The sequence below is a fragment of the Liolophura sinensis genome, chromosome 1 (genome assembly GCF_032854445.1).
Source record: "Liolophura sinensis isolate JHLJ2023 chromosome 1, CUHK_Ljap_v2, whole genome shotgun sequence".
In the NCBI taxonomy this organism is placed as follows: Eukaryota; Metazoa; Mollusca; class Polyplacophora; order Chitonida; family Chitonidae; genus Liolophura; species Liolophura sinensis.
Window position 1 is genome coordinate 60,100,348 of NC_088295.1, and position 15,047 is coordinate 60,115,394.

General features: G+C 38.1%; 1 protein-coding gene across 1 annotated transcript; it reads left to right on the top strand.

Moving 5' to 3' along the window:
- The first annotated feature begins 63 nt into the window (after window positions 1–63).
- LOC135477586 (cleavage stimulation factor subunit 2-like) lies at window positions 64–14,526 on the top strand. The gene is given in 13 exon segments (XM_064757747.1): window positions 64–109; window positions 495–669; window positions 4,652–4,730; window positions 5,413–5,617; window positions 5,980–6,087; window positions 7,385–7,504; window positions 7,782–7,856; window positions 8,736–8,790; window positions 9,629–9,758; window positions 9,761–9,951; window positions 12,881–13,071; window positions 13,778–13,846; window positions 14,410–14,526. Coding segments are annotated over 12 exon segments (1,434 nt in total). The 5' UTR covers window positions 64–109; window positions 495–575.
- Window positions 14,527–15,047: the final 521 nt, after the last annotated feature.

The following is a 15,047-nucleotide window of genomic DNA, read 5'->3' on the forward strand; positions in this document are numbered from 1 at the left end:
ATAGAATACAAGACAGGCGTCAAGACTTCATGTTTACATATGTAATTCCAACGCGTGGGAAGGTGTAATCAACACAGCACAGCTGATTATGCGGACTGAAGTTATAAAGGTCTCTCGAATCGCCTGATGTACATAATCACGCTTCTTCATTGAAGATAAGATAAGTGTTAAGTTAAACTCGTGTAGGCCTCCACTCCGGTCCACATGTAACACAAACTGTCAGTGTTACTAGGGCGAAATTAGTCACATGAGATACCCTACTGCATCTTCATCCTTCGTTGATTAACAATCGTCTGGTGCTTACCTGCATAAATACTGCCGAAATTCTTTACTCTTCAAATTCGTCCATAATCTCTGAAATACCTTAGCTGCCATGTCTTTGCCAAAACGATGTTTTTGAGTGCTGTTGAGCACTCACCGCCAAAGCACATGCAACGAAAGTCTCCGCGTATCTGGCAACGTGAAAAATAGCCTATTATTTTGTTTTGACCTAGGGAATTACCACATATGGGAGAACGATACTGTGTCAAATCTCGAGTGTCGGAGAAACACCGCGTGGTTTTGTTCATGCAAAGATGGCGGGCTTGATTCATCAGTTGGGAAACAGCTCTCAGCAGGCCACTGTTCCTCCGCAGTCAGCGGCAGAAAGGGCTACTCGATCTGTATTTGGTAAAGCTTTACTTACCTATGGTTGGTCGATGAGCTAATAGTTCTACGTGTGCAATTTTTCTCACGTCAAATCGCTTCAATAAAACTCTGGTGTTGTTGTAAGGGATTCAGGTGAACTTATTTGGTGCCTGATTTTCGAGGCGAGGCAACCGACTGTCACTTTACACTCCGTATGAGTGGGGTGAGGGATTCTGCAGAAAATGAATAATTGGAAGAATACTATCGAGAGTAACTTCTCAGCTTTTGTTGGTGTCTGTTCTTCTTGTTTTGAGTGTTTTGAAATCCAGATCTAAATGAAATAGGCATGATAAAGCTTAGTTCAATTGAATTAAACGCGGAGGTCTATTTTCAACAGTTTCAACAGTTTACCTGCCTTGACATTTAATCGTTGAAATCTAAAATGCAGTTGGTCCATTCAGTAAGGCATGTTGTGGAACAAAATGGGTTGTTAAACTCGCTCCAAAACAGCGACACACGCCGTTTTCTGTTGTGCATGGAAGAGAATAGGACCTTTATAACCACTCTTGTGAGAGTAATCCATTCCCGAGTCGAAATTCCCGAGTTGAAACCCACAGAAATATTTCCTTCTTGGTTGTCAAAATAACTTTGTGCTGTTTTGTCATGTTGAGTGGGGTGTACTAAAATCTTGGAAGCACATATCAAAAGATACAGAAATCAACCTAACAAGATATGACCATGCAACCAGTCTTAGATGACAGCTTTACCAATGATTTTCAGTCATCATGGATATAGAATAGAAAGGACAACTTGCCCGATCAGTAGAGCGAGAAAAATTAATTCTAAAGGTTCCAGTCAAGGCTTGCACTTACCATGTGTACATCTCCTTTGTTATCCCTGTTTTTCGCCCCTAGTCTCACATGCAGCCTGCAATTTGGATGCACCCTATGTGTCGCTTGTGCACACTACGATTTTGAAGAGAGATAAGTCAACAATTTATCAGATTTTCTGCATATAACTTGTCTGAAATGGATTTAAACTTGTATAGGGATGCATAGAAGCCCAAATCTTTACTACAAGAAACTCAAAATGGAGTTTTTTTCTTTGGTCAGATTGAGTTTACTTGTATTTTAAATGCAGTTTTTAACGTGGTATTGAGTTTAATGTGACTTCAAAGTATATATGAAATTCATTTCTGATCATGATTTTATTGTACTCACATATACTTTTACAAGGATATTATCCTGATCAGGGATATACATTGTATAATAAAACCATGATTATGCATGTTCAGTTGTTGATGGTTATATTAAAGCAAAGAAAGGAACTAATAAACATTATATCAAAAGTAAACGTGCAAAATACAGAGATGAGGCTTATCCTGCTTTAAACTAGAGGTTACAAACCCCTCATATGTTCAGTTATTGGTTGTTATGTTATACAAAGAGACATTAGAAAATCCTTCATACAGATACACTGTATGCTTGGCTATGTTGTAAGCACCCAAGGGAGCCTCACCTCAGATCACTGAATAGCTTTGACCTAATTTATATTGTCATAAAACTCATATGCTTCAGAAAGAGTGGAGCCAAGGTCATGTTGTGTTGCATGAAGTTTTAGGGTGAAATATAAATGTTGTCTTTGTATATGAACTTCCCTGTATGGATTTGGAAAATGCACAGGTCTGCCCTTTTAAGTGCCTCTAGTATTGATTTCACATTGCAAGAGTGTATCAGTAAAAGGATACTTTTCCTATCCACCAGTTTCTGTGGCATTATAGGGCTAGCTCAGGATATGATGCCAATTACATGATCTCTACCACACTTTTTGTGGAGAAAAATTATCCTTACACCTGACTAACCTTTTTGCTTAATATGGGAAGTCCCAAACAGTAAATTTCTGGCACCAAAACAAGGGGCTTAATTAGGGGCCTCAAACTCGGAACATATTGTTTGATACCAACTTGAAAAGGAGGCAGTCTTGGAGATTTTTTGATGACATAGGTTTGATCCATAACTAAACTAACGTGAATCACGAATAGTAAATTCACGGCATAGATTCAGTAACTGAAACGGCTGTCTACGCCCTATATAAAACCGATACATGTGCAAGTTTTTTACTGTTATACACAGTATTTTGTTTGGATACAAAATATCTGTAAATCCTGCATCCGCGACAACATCACATTGCATATGCTTAATGGACAAGGCTCTGTGCCTGTACCGAGTTACACAGGTCAACACGCAGATTTAAAGACAGCCAGATTGACTTGATTCTGCCGCACTGACCATAAAGTTGCTGAAGACAGATGGTTATGTGATTAGATTTAGGTGTTAAATGGATGCTTGATCTAAAATCTTTTGTGATGGCGGCCCGTCTATGAACACTGTAGGTGGGGAAAGCAACATGGTTTGAGTCCATTTACTCAATCTGTGTCGGAGCAATTAGGCCATATTTTTTGCCATCTTGGTCGTAAAAATCACAGCAGACTACTTTGGCTTGTCACGGGCCCAGCCAGTGACAGTCAAACGCTATGTGTATATGATTCGAATATAACTCAGTTTTAATCCTTAAATTGGAGTACTTGTACTAGAAAAGCACAGAAACACAGTTTTTAACTGAATTTAACCACCAAATACCAGGGTCTAAAAGCAGTGTGTATAAATCCCTGGTGTATGAGTGAATGAAAGCGTTTTTTTCTCTTAAATCCTCAACAGAATTTGGTGTCAGTTGTAGTTTTAGAGTGAATTTACGAGCCCACTTTGTTTCATAAAGTGCCATGCAGAATGGACCTACCGCGCTTTTTTAATTCAACGATTAAACGCTAAGACGGGTAAATATCAGAAATTATTAAAAAATAGACCTAAAGGTTTAATTTAATTAAACTAGATAAAGCTGAACTTGAGTTACAGTACTGGGACCTGTTTCACATAACGTTTACAAAGGGAGTGTTACAGTAACTTATGTCGAACGTAACTGTCATGACGACACATACTGTGGAGAGAAATCTTGATTGGTCGTTCTGTTTGAAGCAGTGCTACACCCTCTGTAGCTACACCACATCCAATGCATTAACCATTAACTCTGGTGATGTTTCACCATATATGTTGCCCAGTATATCAGGTGTATGTTCTGATTATTTTTGAAAGCCATATCACACTCACTCTGCATTTAAGAAAGAACATCAATGGTGGGATAGAGACATCCAACAATATAGCCATAGCCTATGTAATCAAGCTGAAGCAAGATATAAAAATAACACAGACCTGGCCAAGTTTCTTTGAGTTGGTGCTTGGAACTATGCGATGCTTTCTGTAGAAGTACTGATTAACCCAGAGATTAAATGTCAAATGCTTTGGGTAGCACATTAAATCAATCTTGTGGGACTAAGTCCAAAAGGTGTAACAGTAGATAGACATATGCATGATTTTGAATACCATATCATTATGTCCTAAAGCTGTGACAGTAGATAGACATGTGCATGATAGTGAATACCATATCATTATGTCCTAAGGCTGTGACAGTAGATAGACATGTGCATGATAGTGAATACCATATCATTATGTACTAAAGCTGTAACAATAGATAGACATGTGCATGATAGTGAATACCATATCCTTATGTCCTAAAGCTGTGACAGTAGATAGACATGTGCATGATAGTGAATACCATATCATTATGTCCTAAAGCTGTGACAGTAGATAGACATGTACATGATAGTGAATACCATATCATTATGTCCTAAAGCTGTGACAGTAGATAGACATATGCATGATAGTGAATACCATATTATGTCCTAAAGCTGTGACAGTAGATAGACATGTGCATGATAGTGAATACCATATCATTATGGACTAAGGAAGACAATTATGGACAATGTTTCACACGAAAACATGCTTAAAATACACCAAAATCAATAAGTTGCTGTATTTAAGAAAAAGAAAATGCTTTAATATTTAGAATGCAATTTACTTTGTAAAGCTGCATCTAGAAGCTAAAATTCTTGCTTTTGTTATTTGTACAGTTGGAAATATTCCATATGAGGCCACAGAGGAACAATTGAAGGAAATCTTCACCCAGGCTGGGCCAGTTGTGAGCTTCAGGTATTTAAATTTATGCGGTAATATACATGTGATTGACAGGTGGTGATTCTAATTGCCTGTTGTTTATTTTTTTTTAATCATATTTTAAGTGTCAGGAATGGAAAGCAGTGTTTTAGTATTAGTGTGTTCATACACATGTAAATGGGACCTTTTAAAATACAATACAATTCAGATTTACCTGTACCTCTTTTCATAGAAATATTGATGACTTTTTATGCACATTCTGCTGGTGAAACCAAAAAATCAAGACAGATTTACGCTGAATCAAGAGCATTGCTGACCTTCATCAAAGTTTACAATATAAGATATACCGGTACTTAGCTTTGCTTATCTTGAAACATTTATGGTGTTTTTTTTTTTAGCAGTTGCTCTATTTTTTTGTTTTACTTTAGGCCACATCAGTTCTTAATGTTTTAACAGCGGAATAAATCTTTTTTTAATGTCAGAGGAAGGCATAAAAATAAGAAAATCAGCCAATTTGTGGAAGACATATTTACATGACCAAATGTAGAAAAGCAGGATAATGATAAAAGCATATAAATCTGACGAAATAAGCATATGAATAAATCCGTGGGTTTTCAGTTTATTTTCATTCCATTTTTGGAGAAAGCTCATCTTGAAAAGAGAAACTAAAATTGGTGTTTTCTAAAATCAGCCATGGTTTACTTACTGTTTTGTGCAGACTAGTGTATGATAGGGAAACGGGCAAGCCTAAAGGTTATGGCTTCTGTGAGTATCAGGACATCGAGACGGCCCAGAGTGCTATGCGTAATCTCAACAACTATGACTTTAATGGTCGCCCTCTCCGGGTGGGCGTGGCTGCAGGAGAACAGAACAAGGAAGACATGAAGGCCATGCAGCAAGCTTCGGGAGGACCTCCGGTAGAGGTAAGATCATACTTGTGACTTATTCTTCCATTTTACTCGTAGATTTTCAAAACCTTCAATATAACATAATCCTTTTGGACGCTTGGAAGCTTGTCTTTTCAGTGGTTCATGGAAGTCGTGGAAGTACCTAAGTTCAGATTTGAATAAGATTTTCATTCAAACTGAATGTTTTGGTAATTTACCGGACCTCATGAATGTCCAAGAAAAATATAAAAATGGACATAAAAAAATTTTGAACAAAAATAGATTTTGAGAACAAATTTTGTGGCCTTCATGTATTTTTGTTTGCTAATGATTGGAATATGCAAGGAAATGATCCCTGATTTATGAGTTAGATTGACATAGTTTTTGTTTGCTTGTAGAATCCATATGGAGAGGAAGTAGAACCAGAGAAAGCCCCAGAAGCCATCTCCAAAGCTGTGGCTAGTTTACCTCCAGAGCAGATGTTTGAGTTAATGAAACAGATGAAGGTATACAACAACTACAATAGAAGTCTCTCCACCCCAGCTAAGTGTGCGATACATTCCCTCATGGCAGTGCTATGTGTTTCTATCCTATCTCACAATCTGAAAACATTTTGGTGGAACAAAAAGGCCATAGGCCATGTTATCCATATGATTCATATAATTCCCTCTAAATCCTTGTGGAACTACCATTAAATCTGCTGACAGTCATTGAGGATTTGACCGACCGAAGTAAACTTTCCTGAAAATGCGTCCTTTTTTTTCCAGAGGAGTTGATGAAATATGGTTTATCGCTAAAAATGAGTGGAATAATTTTGAGTATGGCACAAAAGAAAACAGTATGCCATACAAAGAGGAATTGACTGGCATAATTTTTGGTATGGTGTAAGACACCAATTGAATGAATAGTTATATAGTAGATCTATGTGAATAGAACTTGTGATTACAAATTTATGTATAATGACTAGAAGTGCAGAAGACATGGAAGCCACATGTTTGTGCCCCTCTGGGGCTACATTTGTGTTATTTTAGCTTGTTTGTAGAGAACTATCCTGTATGTTATATGAGCTGTCTTTTTTTTTATCTATAGACTCTTTTTTTCTTTTTTCATTCTCCACAAGTAGTGATGTAAATGTGGGATCAGTGTAAGTGCAGGGCATTTGCATTTCTACTTTTAAATACACTCAACACAAATATAAACGCTCAAGTTAAAAACGGGCTGTCAAAAATGATGTTTCATGAAACATGCCCCCTAAATTATTTATGTGTATACTTATTAATTTGTTCTCCTAGTGACCCAATTGAAGTGGAAATTGAAGCCACAATTGATAATCAATACCTACCCTCATTGTTGAGATAACATGTTATATAATACTGAGAGAAAACAATATATAAAAATTGCTTTGTGCGTTCATATTTTTGTTGAGTATATATCTTATATGTCAAGACTAATGCAACTCTAGGCTCAAAGCTACTACCCCTCCTTCTAAACGTCTATCTGAGCTCAGTAGAATGCTCAGTATCATTGGTCGTGAACAAAATTTTAGACCAAGTACAGTGTATCTACTTCAGTTAAGCATGCATTTTCTCATATGCCACTCTTTGTCAGTTGATTGCAGCTTTTTGTTAGGTAGTTCTTCAGAAACCTGGTGTGGCGGGGGATTTATTTGAGACTCCCTCTGTTTGCACTTAACTCATAAACCTGATTGTCAAGATAGTCAACTATTGGAGTTAATGTATATTTACATTTCAGCACTGTGTTATTGTACTCTGAAATACATATTTATTCTATTACCATTTTCAGCTCTGCATCCAGAACAATCCAAATGAAGCACGTAACATGCTGCTACAAAACCCACAGCTGGCTTATGCTTTGCTCCAGGCTCAAATTGTCATGAAAATTGTGGATCCACAGGTTGCTATGGTAAACATATTTTTCATTAAATGACAAGTGTTAAAAAAAGTGTCTTAATTGTGCTTTGTGTGTATGAACTTTTAATGTAACTGCATTACTTTGTGCGCTATAGCTCTTAGTCCCACGTCTTGAGTGGAAATCTGGGAGTGACATGTGTAACAAATGTCTAGAAATGGCGGTAAACAAGATGTTGGTGAACACTGATGTCTGCTGATTGAGTATAAAGTAATGGATGAGCACTTAGTGAAGTAAATTTGAAGTAGATGGTTGTTGTTGTTTTTGACAGGCTATGTTACATAGAGACAGAAGTCAGATTCCTCCTCTGCTGCCCCCTGGTGGACAAGGGGATCAACCCATGCAGGTAAAACCTACACAGTTATAGACATATACTCTGTCAAATTGACATGTTTGTGAGACAATCTGAATTTTGATTTTTGAAAGTACTTGTATAGTGATGCCACTCTGCTGGGAGTGATGGTTAAGAAAACATTGTTTGTTTTACATTATTTGCTGTGAAAAAAAGCACTTTTCAAGTACTTTTGGTGTTGAAATTCACATTTTTCTAATAGGATATCACCTAATCTTCCAAGCAAACTTTAAAATATCTTCCTGAATTGAATAGAATCAGGCAAAATAAGAAACTTACAGTAAATAATCTAAAAATTTGACCATTACAAAGTTACTCATTTCACCTGATTGTGACAGTACACAATTGTTTTCTAATTTTTGGGACACCTGGTCTGCTCATTTTAGCCAGTATACAGGTAACCTTTAGCAAGAACATTTACTTTCTTTTTCTCTCACATGGTTTGACAATCTAATGAGCAACACACTCATATCTTTATTTTTCCAAAACGCTGGGAAAGAAATGTAATATTCTTCTTTCAGATCTACTGATATCTGTCCCCAAAATTAGAAGAATTAGGGTACTATTGATTATAAAAAGATGTTTTGGGGGGTTTCTGGAAGGTATGATAACATCCCTGCTGGAAAAATATAACTTTGAGAACCAAAAATAATATTTCATGACAGTTAAAGACAACTTTTGGTCATTTATTATACTGTAGTCTGAAATCTTGAGTCAAATGCAGTGACCTGCAAATAGGACATTATGTGGTTAGTTTGTTCCAATACTTTGGTGGACTGTCTCTTGTACTGTCCCCCCAATGACATGGTTTGATGTGCACTTTGTATAATTTATGGATGATATCAGTTCTGAAATTATGGTACATAATTCCAGGTTGGAGGCCCCCAAGGAGGCCCCCAAGGACCCCCTCAAGGACCCTCAGGATCTGGTGAGTGATTGGTAAAACTGTACTGAGGAACATGCACCCTGAACCCGAACAAAGTAACATTTTCTTTAAGCTCAGGGCCCAGTTGTTCAAAAGGGTATTAAAGGCTAATAATGGTATTAAGTCAGATTTTATACCTAAAATTTTAGCCAAAGTCTAAAAAAATACATAAAGGTATGTATATGACAGCAGGAAATTCAGGTTATATTTAAAATACTGTTAAACAGTTGTTTTGGGGCTAAGTACAAAATTGAGGACTTGACGTAGTTAAACCTGGTATTAAGTCTTAAAACAGTTTTGAACAACGGGGTCCAGAAGTGTGCCAACCCAACCAATGTACTGCCATCTCCATATTAGTTTTTTTTTTCTTTTGATGGATAAATCACATTTTTTTGTATAACTACTTGAAATTGTGTAATTCAGCATTGTCAGCTTCCACACTCACCCCATCATCATCTAAAATCAAGTAACGTAAAACGTCCACAATTCAATGAGGTCACAACTAGGCTAAGTTTTGTTAATTAGGTAGAACGGCATCTGAAGTCTATGCATGTGATTACGCTGAAAACCTATGCAAATATGAACATAGATGTAGTATTGTTCATTAAATTCTGGACTTAAATAGGACTTTTATCTGTGACAAACTGCTTTGTAAGTCACTTCTGTTTTGTGGATTTGTGTGACATGTTATTTTTTGTCTTAACCCATTTCTTTTAACCAGGTGCTTGAGTGAAAGATGATAACGACTTTTGCAGGGTGTTGCAGCTATTCCAAATTTAGGGTTGCGTGCATTTAATTGGCTTGTGTGTAATTAATGACAACTGAATGCTGATTTGTTCAGGTCCTAGAGGTCCACAAATGTCAGTTCCAATGCCAGGTCAGCCACAGATGGTCCCCCAGATGCAACAAATGATGCAAGGTGGACCCCAAATAATGGCAGGTGGACCCCAGATGATGCAAGGTGGACCCAGATTATGCAAGGGGGACAACCCCAGATGATTCCTGGACAGCCACAAATAATTCAAGGGGGTCAACCGCAAGTCATTCAAGGGGGACAACCTCAGATGATGCCAGGTGGTCCCCCCATGCAGGGGAATATGGGAATTAGGAACATGATGGGAGATAGGCAGGAACCGCCAATGGGAGGCCCAGGAAGACCTATGGGTAAAAACTATATGGAGAATTTGTCCTTGACCTTGGACCGTTGCACATTTTAGTTTTTTATGATTTCTGGAAATAGCATCACATCTCTTGAAGATCTGCGGTAAATGACCTAAAGTTTTGCACGTGAGTTACTAGCCGTTTACCTGCGCACGATTTCAGTTGGCGGCAAGATAACAGAAGAGAGCGATTAGCCCTCCTGCCCGTTTCATTATCGTCTATGGCACTTGCTAATCCTCGCCACAAGTCACTGACCATAGGATGTGCAGGTCTCCTGACTAGTAGGCCTACATGGTACATCTATAAATACACTCTATTACAAAACGTTTAAATTCCAAGCACTGTCTGACAACATGACTGGGTCAAACAAGGAATGTACATGCACAATGTACGCTGCAGATGAACCGATTATTCAGGTTAAGCCTATGTGAAAGTCACATCATTCCGTTATCTGGTGGACGGTTGTCTGCTGAGAACCCTCATTATGCAACAAATATGTGTACAAATGTATATCAGCTAAAATCAAAATTCACTGAGAAATATCTGTCATCAGCTTCCCGTGTCCATGCAGTTCCAAGTTAATATGTCAGTCGACAGGCACATTTTGTTTCTTTACGGTCGGAACTGTCCTCCTATTGCAAAAGAGTTCCTTTTCCCGCGGTTTTATATCGGGAACCCCCACTAAACACAGAAAACATACTCTATGCAAGATTTCTGAAAACTGCCACAATGTACTTTTACCCTTTTTCAGTAGCACTATGTGCAAGTCCGACATATTAGGAGACAGGATTTTTTTGAGTTATCATCACATTTGGAGTTCGAACAACACTGTCGCTGGCTGTATAAACAAAATTTTCAATTTTTGATTTCGCTGTACAGTTTTGTCCAGATGTGAATTATGTGTCGCCAGCGACAGATAAAATTATTGTTTTGCCTTTCTCCAGCAAAAAAAACACGTGAACTGTGATCGATGGGTAGATACGTGGAAATTTTGAGTCCTGTGCTTGCAAGTGACTTGTATTTTTATGTAAATTAAACCAGTCTGTATGACTTAAGTTTCATCTGAGGGAACTCGATTAAGTATTAAGTAAATTAAGTATTCATGTTTATGAAATAGGTTGACAGTCTTTCAAATTACAACAGAATGAACAAGAAACGCTTAGCTGCAGCAAGGCAAGCACATGTGTGTCCTTGTACATGTAGGTGTCACTTTGATTGCAATTTGACATCTTCATTTCACCTGCTAGGCCTATTAGTTTGTAAGTATTGATTCGCTGTATGCTAAATTCTCTTACAGCTTTGTACATGTATACGGAGAGTCCTGCAGTTTAAAAATGGATATTTGACATGGGGTAAAGGTACTGGGTAGTCATGCTTAATCCCAAGTTTTCTCCCAAATCCCCATTTATCACAAAATAATGATAATGAAACAATCAACCTGTTTCGAAGTGCATCTACCAAAATCATTATGATTAAAACTGAGGAAAACTTGAAATGTTGCTGTTAGGAGCATAGACTAACTGCTCATAGAAGCGTAAGCTTGTTTATTACACTCTTGAACTGTCAGTATAATCCCCAGACCACCCCTGATGCTCTCCTGCGGCACCCATTCGGTAAGAATCACAATCAACACTATGAATCATGGGTTGCACTTTTCGAGTCCCAGGGTGAAACTTCAGGTCATTTACCGTGTTTACTGTAGCTGAATCCAAATTCACATTGATTGGGGCATGCATGACCACTTTCACATTTGTCAGCTGTACTTCTTGTAATATGAGTTAGTCAGTTCATTACAGACCCTTTGGACTTTCACAAATCAAGTCATAGTGGAAATCATTTTTTTTTTTTTTGCTCGTTCAGAAATTTCTCAGATTGAAAAACTGAAGGAAAGCGTGTATTGATGAAATGCTATGAAACCTTAAAGGACAAGACAACACCTGGCTAAAACATATTTCCATCAAAAGCAGGATACTCAAGCTTTCTAAAAAGTATCATATTTTATTATTTTGATGAGATTTCACCGAATAACGTATAGAGCAAAATGACAATACTGCACAAATGGATGGTGTGAATTGAGGCAGACATCTTGAGAATTTTATCCAATCAGACACGTTGCTATCAGAGTGTACGTTTACAGACCACCACAGTAATATTTAACGATGGTGTCACAAATTATGTCGGACGGTAGCATACAGTATCGGCCCAAACTGAATTCATCTCCTGAAATACATCTTTTGTCGTTCATTATGGCGTTTAGTCGGCAGCTTCTAAATAATAAATATCAGAGCCAGTGCAAAATTCTTGAGGGATGGCACCTCATCAGACAACGCTTAAAGTTAATTATAGCTTATGATATAATTTTTTTTCTCTGAATTTATTTTAACTGAAGAATTTAAATTTTGCTCCGTCTTTCTGGCATACAAGGGATTTTTTTTCTGCTTTCTTTTATAAAATACAGTAAAATTATTGAAATGTCTTGTTCAAGCCGAGGTGCTTTCTCTGCCGTCTGCGATAACTAGGTTAGCACTGCTTTCATGTTTGATTGCCGCCGCTACAAAATTGAAGCATAAAATCCGGCGACAGTCGAAATGCCTAAATCAGCCGTTGTGGTGTTTAGATTTATCTCCATTTGTGTCAGAATTGAGCATGAATCTAATTATTAAACATTTAATAAAGGTCAAAATCAGAAGCACAAGCCCTTCAGAGGCTAATATCCCAGCCATGCACATTTATACACATCCACATTTCCGATACAACGGAGTTGAGTATTGTTGAACGGTGTTGAAAAACCCGTCCAGACTACTCAACACGGCTCAACTTGTTGACTCAACTTCAAGTTGACTCTTGTCAACAAAAGTTGACTGATGTCTGGTAGTCTGGACTGGGCTTAAGTGAGGGTTTTTTTATATCACAGAATTTGTTTGTTTGACAGGTCCAGGTGATATGGGCCCCCGCGACATGGGACCAAGGGACATGGGTCCCCGAGATATGGGACCAAGGGGTCAGTTCCAGGAGCCTATGAGGGGTCCTCGTCCAGAAGTGAGGGACCCCCGCACTGTGATGGGAGAGTCCCGGAACATGGCCCCACGCGTCAGCCAACAAGGGGCAGGATTACGATTACCGGTATGGCAAACAACTCCTGGTTTTTGCTCTTTTCTGATAGACCTGTCTGTTCAGTGGATTATTTGTTGTTGGTTTTCCCAAAAAAAAAAAACAAAAAAAAAAAACAAGAAAGCAAGCAAACAAAACAAGCCACAGAGCAAATCAATTCCAGATTTAGACCTCATGTTTCAGCAGCACTCACGCCAGTACAGCGAACACAATTCAAGTTTCTGGCTCTTTCCTAATAGACTTGTCCATTCAGTGGATTATTTGGTTGTGTTTTTTCAAGTCAGAATAAAACGAACAAAAAAAATAAAAAAATAAAGGAACTGTTCAAGTCATAAAAAGCCTTATAGCATAGTTTTGGGGGTCTCTGTGGCCGAGGGGGTTAGCTTTCACCAATTGCTGTGGTTGCTGTGAGTTCCAGTCCAGCTCAAGCTGGCTTCCTTTCCGGCTGTACATGGGACATGTAAGTACATGTTGATGTATTTACTTATTTTATTTTATTGGCGTTTTAGGCCATACTGAAGAACATTTCACTTATGCGCTGGTGACCAACATTTTTGTGGATGGAAAAGGGGGAAACCCATGACCATCCATATGTGAACTGGGGAAACCCATAACCATCCACATGTGAACTGGGGAAACCCATGACCATCCATATGTGAACTGGGGAAACCCATAACCATAATGACCCATACAAGTTATTATTGCTATATGTTTTCAGACTGGCATGTCACAAATCCCAACCTCAGTTCCATCGGGAACTTCAATATCTACTCAAGACCAAGAAAAGGTAAGCTTCCTTTTTGGCAGAAGCTTGTAAGTGCAGTGGTTTCGTATCCCATAATGTCATGTCACAGAGAATTGTTTTGGTTCCATTTTATCACAAAAACGATACACATTTCGGTATCTTTTCTGATGCTGTGTTTGGGTGCATCCTGTAGAAGATGTTATTGACAAAATCAGTTTTGAAGAGGCTCTACCAGAGGCAAAAAACCAATCATTGCAAATCCAATTGAATTTTTGCATGTATTTTGGAATAGACCAAATAATTCCACAAAATATCAGCGTCATCTATGCATCTGTTCAAAATGGGTAATAAAGTTTCTAAAATTTAAGGTTACATTATAACTTTTTCAAATTTTGAATTCATTTTAACACTATAAATGGTACAGGTATGAGTCTGATATTTACTGAAAGGCATTAATGTGAGCTGTTCTTGGCTAATTCAGAAACTATGATTTCATTAGTGAATATAAATTTTTTCTAAAAAAATATAGCCTCTTTTAAGTACAGCATTAAAAATCTTAAAAATGTACAGGTACTGATCTGTATTAGTTTGTTTTGCATTTGCAGGCTGCATTGATTATGCAGGTGTTACAGCTGACAGACCAGCAGATAGCTATGTTACCTCCAGAACAGAGACAGAGCATCCTGATCCTCAAAGACCAGATAGCCAAGAGCCAACCATAACAGTTGCCTCATTCTGCATTAGCATAAGACAGGGAAGGGTTGGGAGAAGGTCATCTTTATTCCAGGGGCTAGGTGGGGTTGATTATGCAGGTGTTACAGCTGACAGACCAGCAGATAGCTACAAATGTATGTTACCTCCAGCACAGAGACATAGCATCCTGATCCTCAAAATCCAGATAGCCAAGAGCCAACCATAACAGTTGTCTCATCTTACATTAGCATAAGACAGGGAAGGGTTGGGAGGAGGTCATCTTTATTCCAGGGGCTAGGTGCAGTTGATTATGCAGTTGTTACAGCTGACAGACCAGCAGATAGCAGATAGCTTCATTTCAGAAGCAGAAGACTCGAGTTCAAGTCTGGGTTGGTTCATGTGTGAGATGATGGTTTTCCTTGGTTTGATGCATATATGGGTAGCCCAAGTGCTGGGTCTTGTCAAAGGCCACACTGATTCTGATTGTTGTTTTATGGGCAGAATAAATCTTGTTTCAATGTCAGGAGGGTATAAAAATGAAAAATTCAAA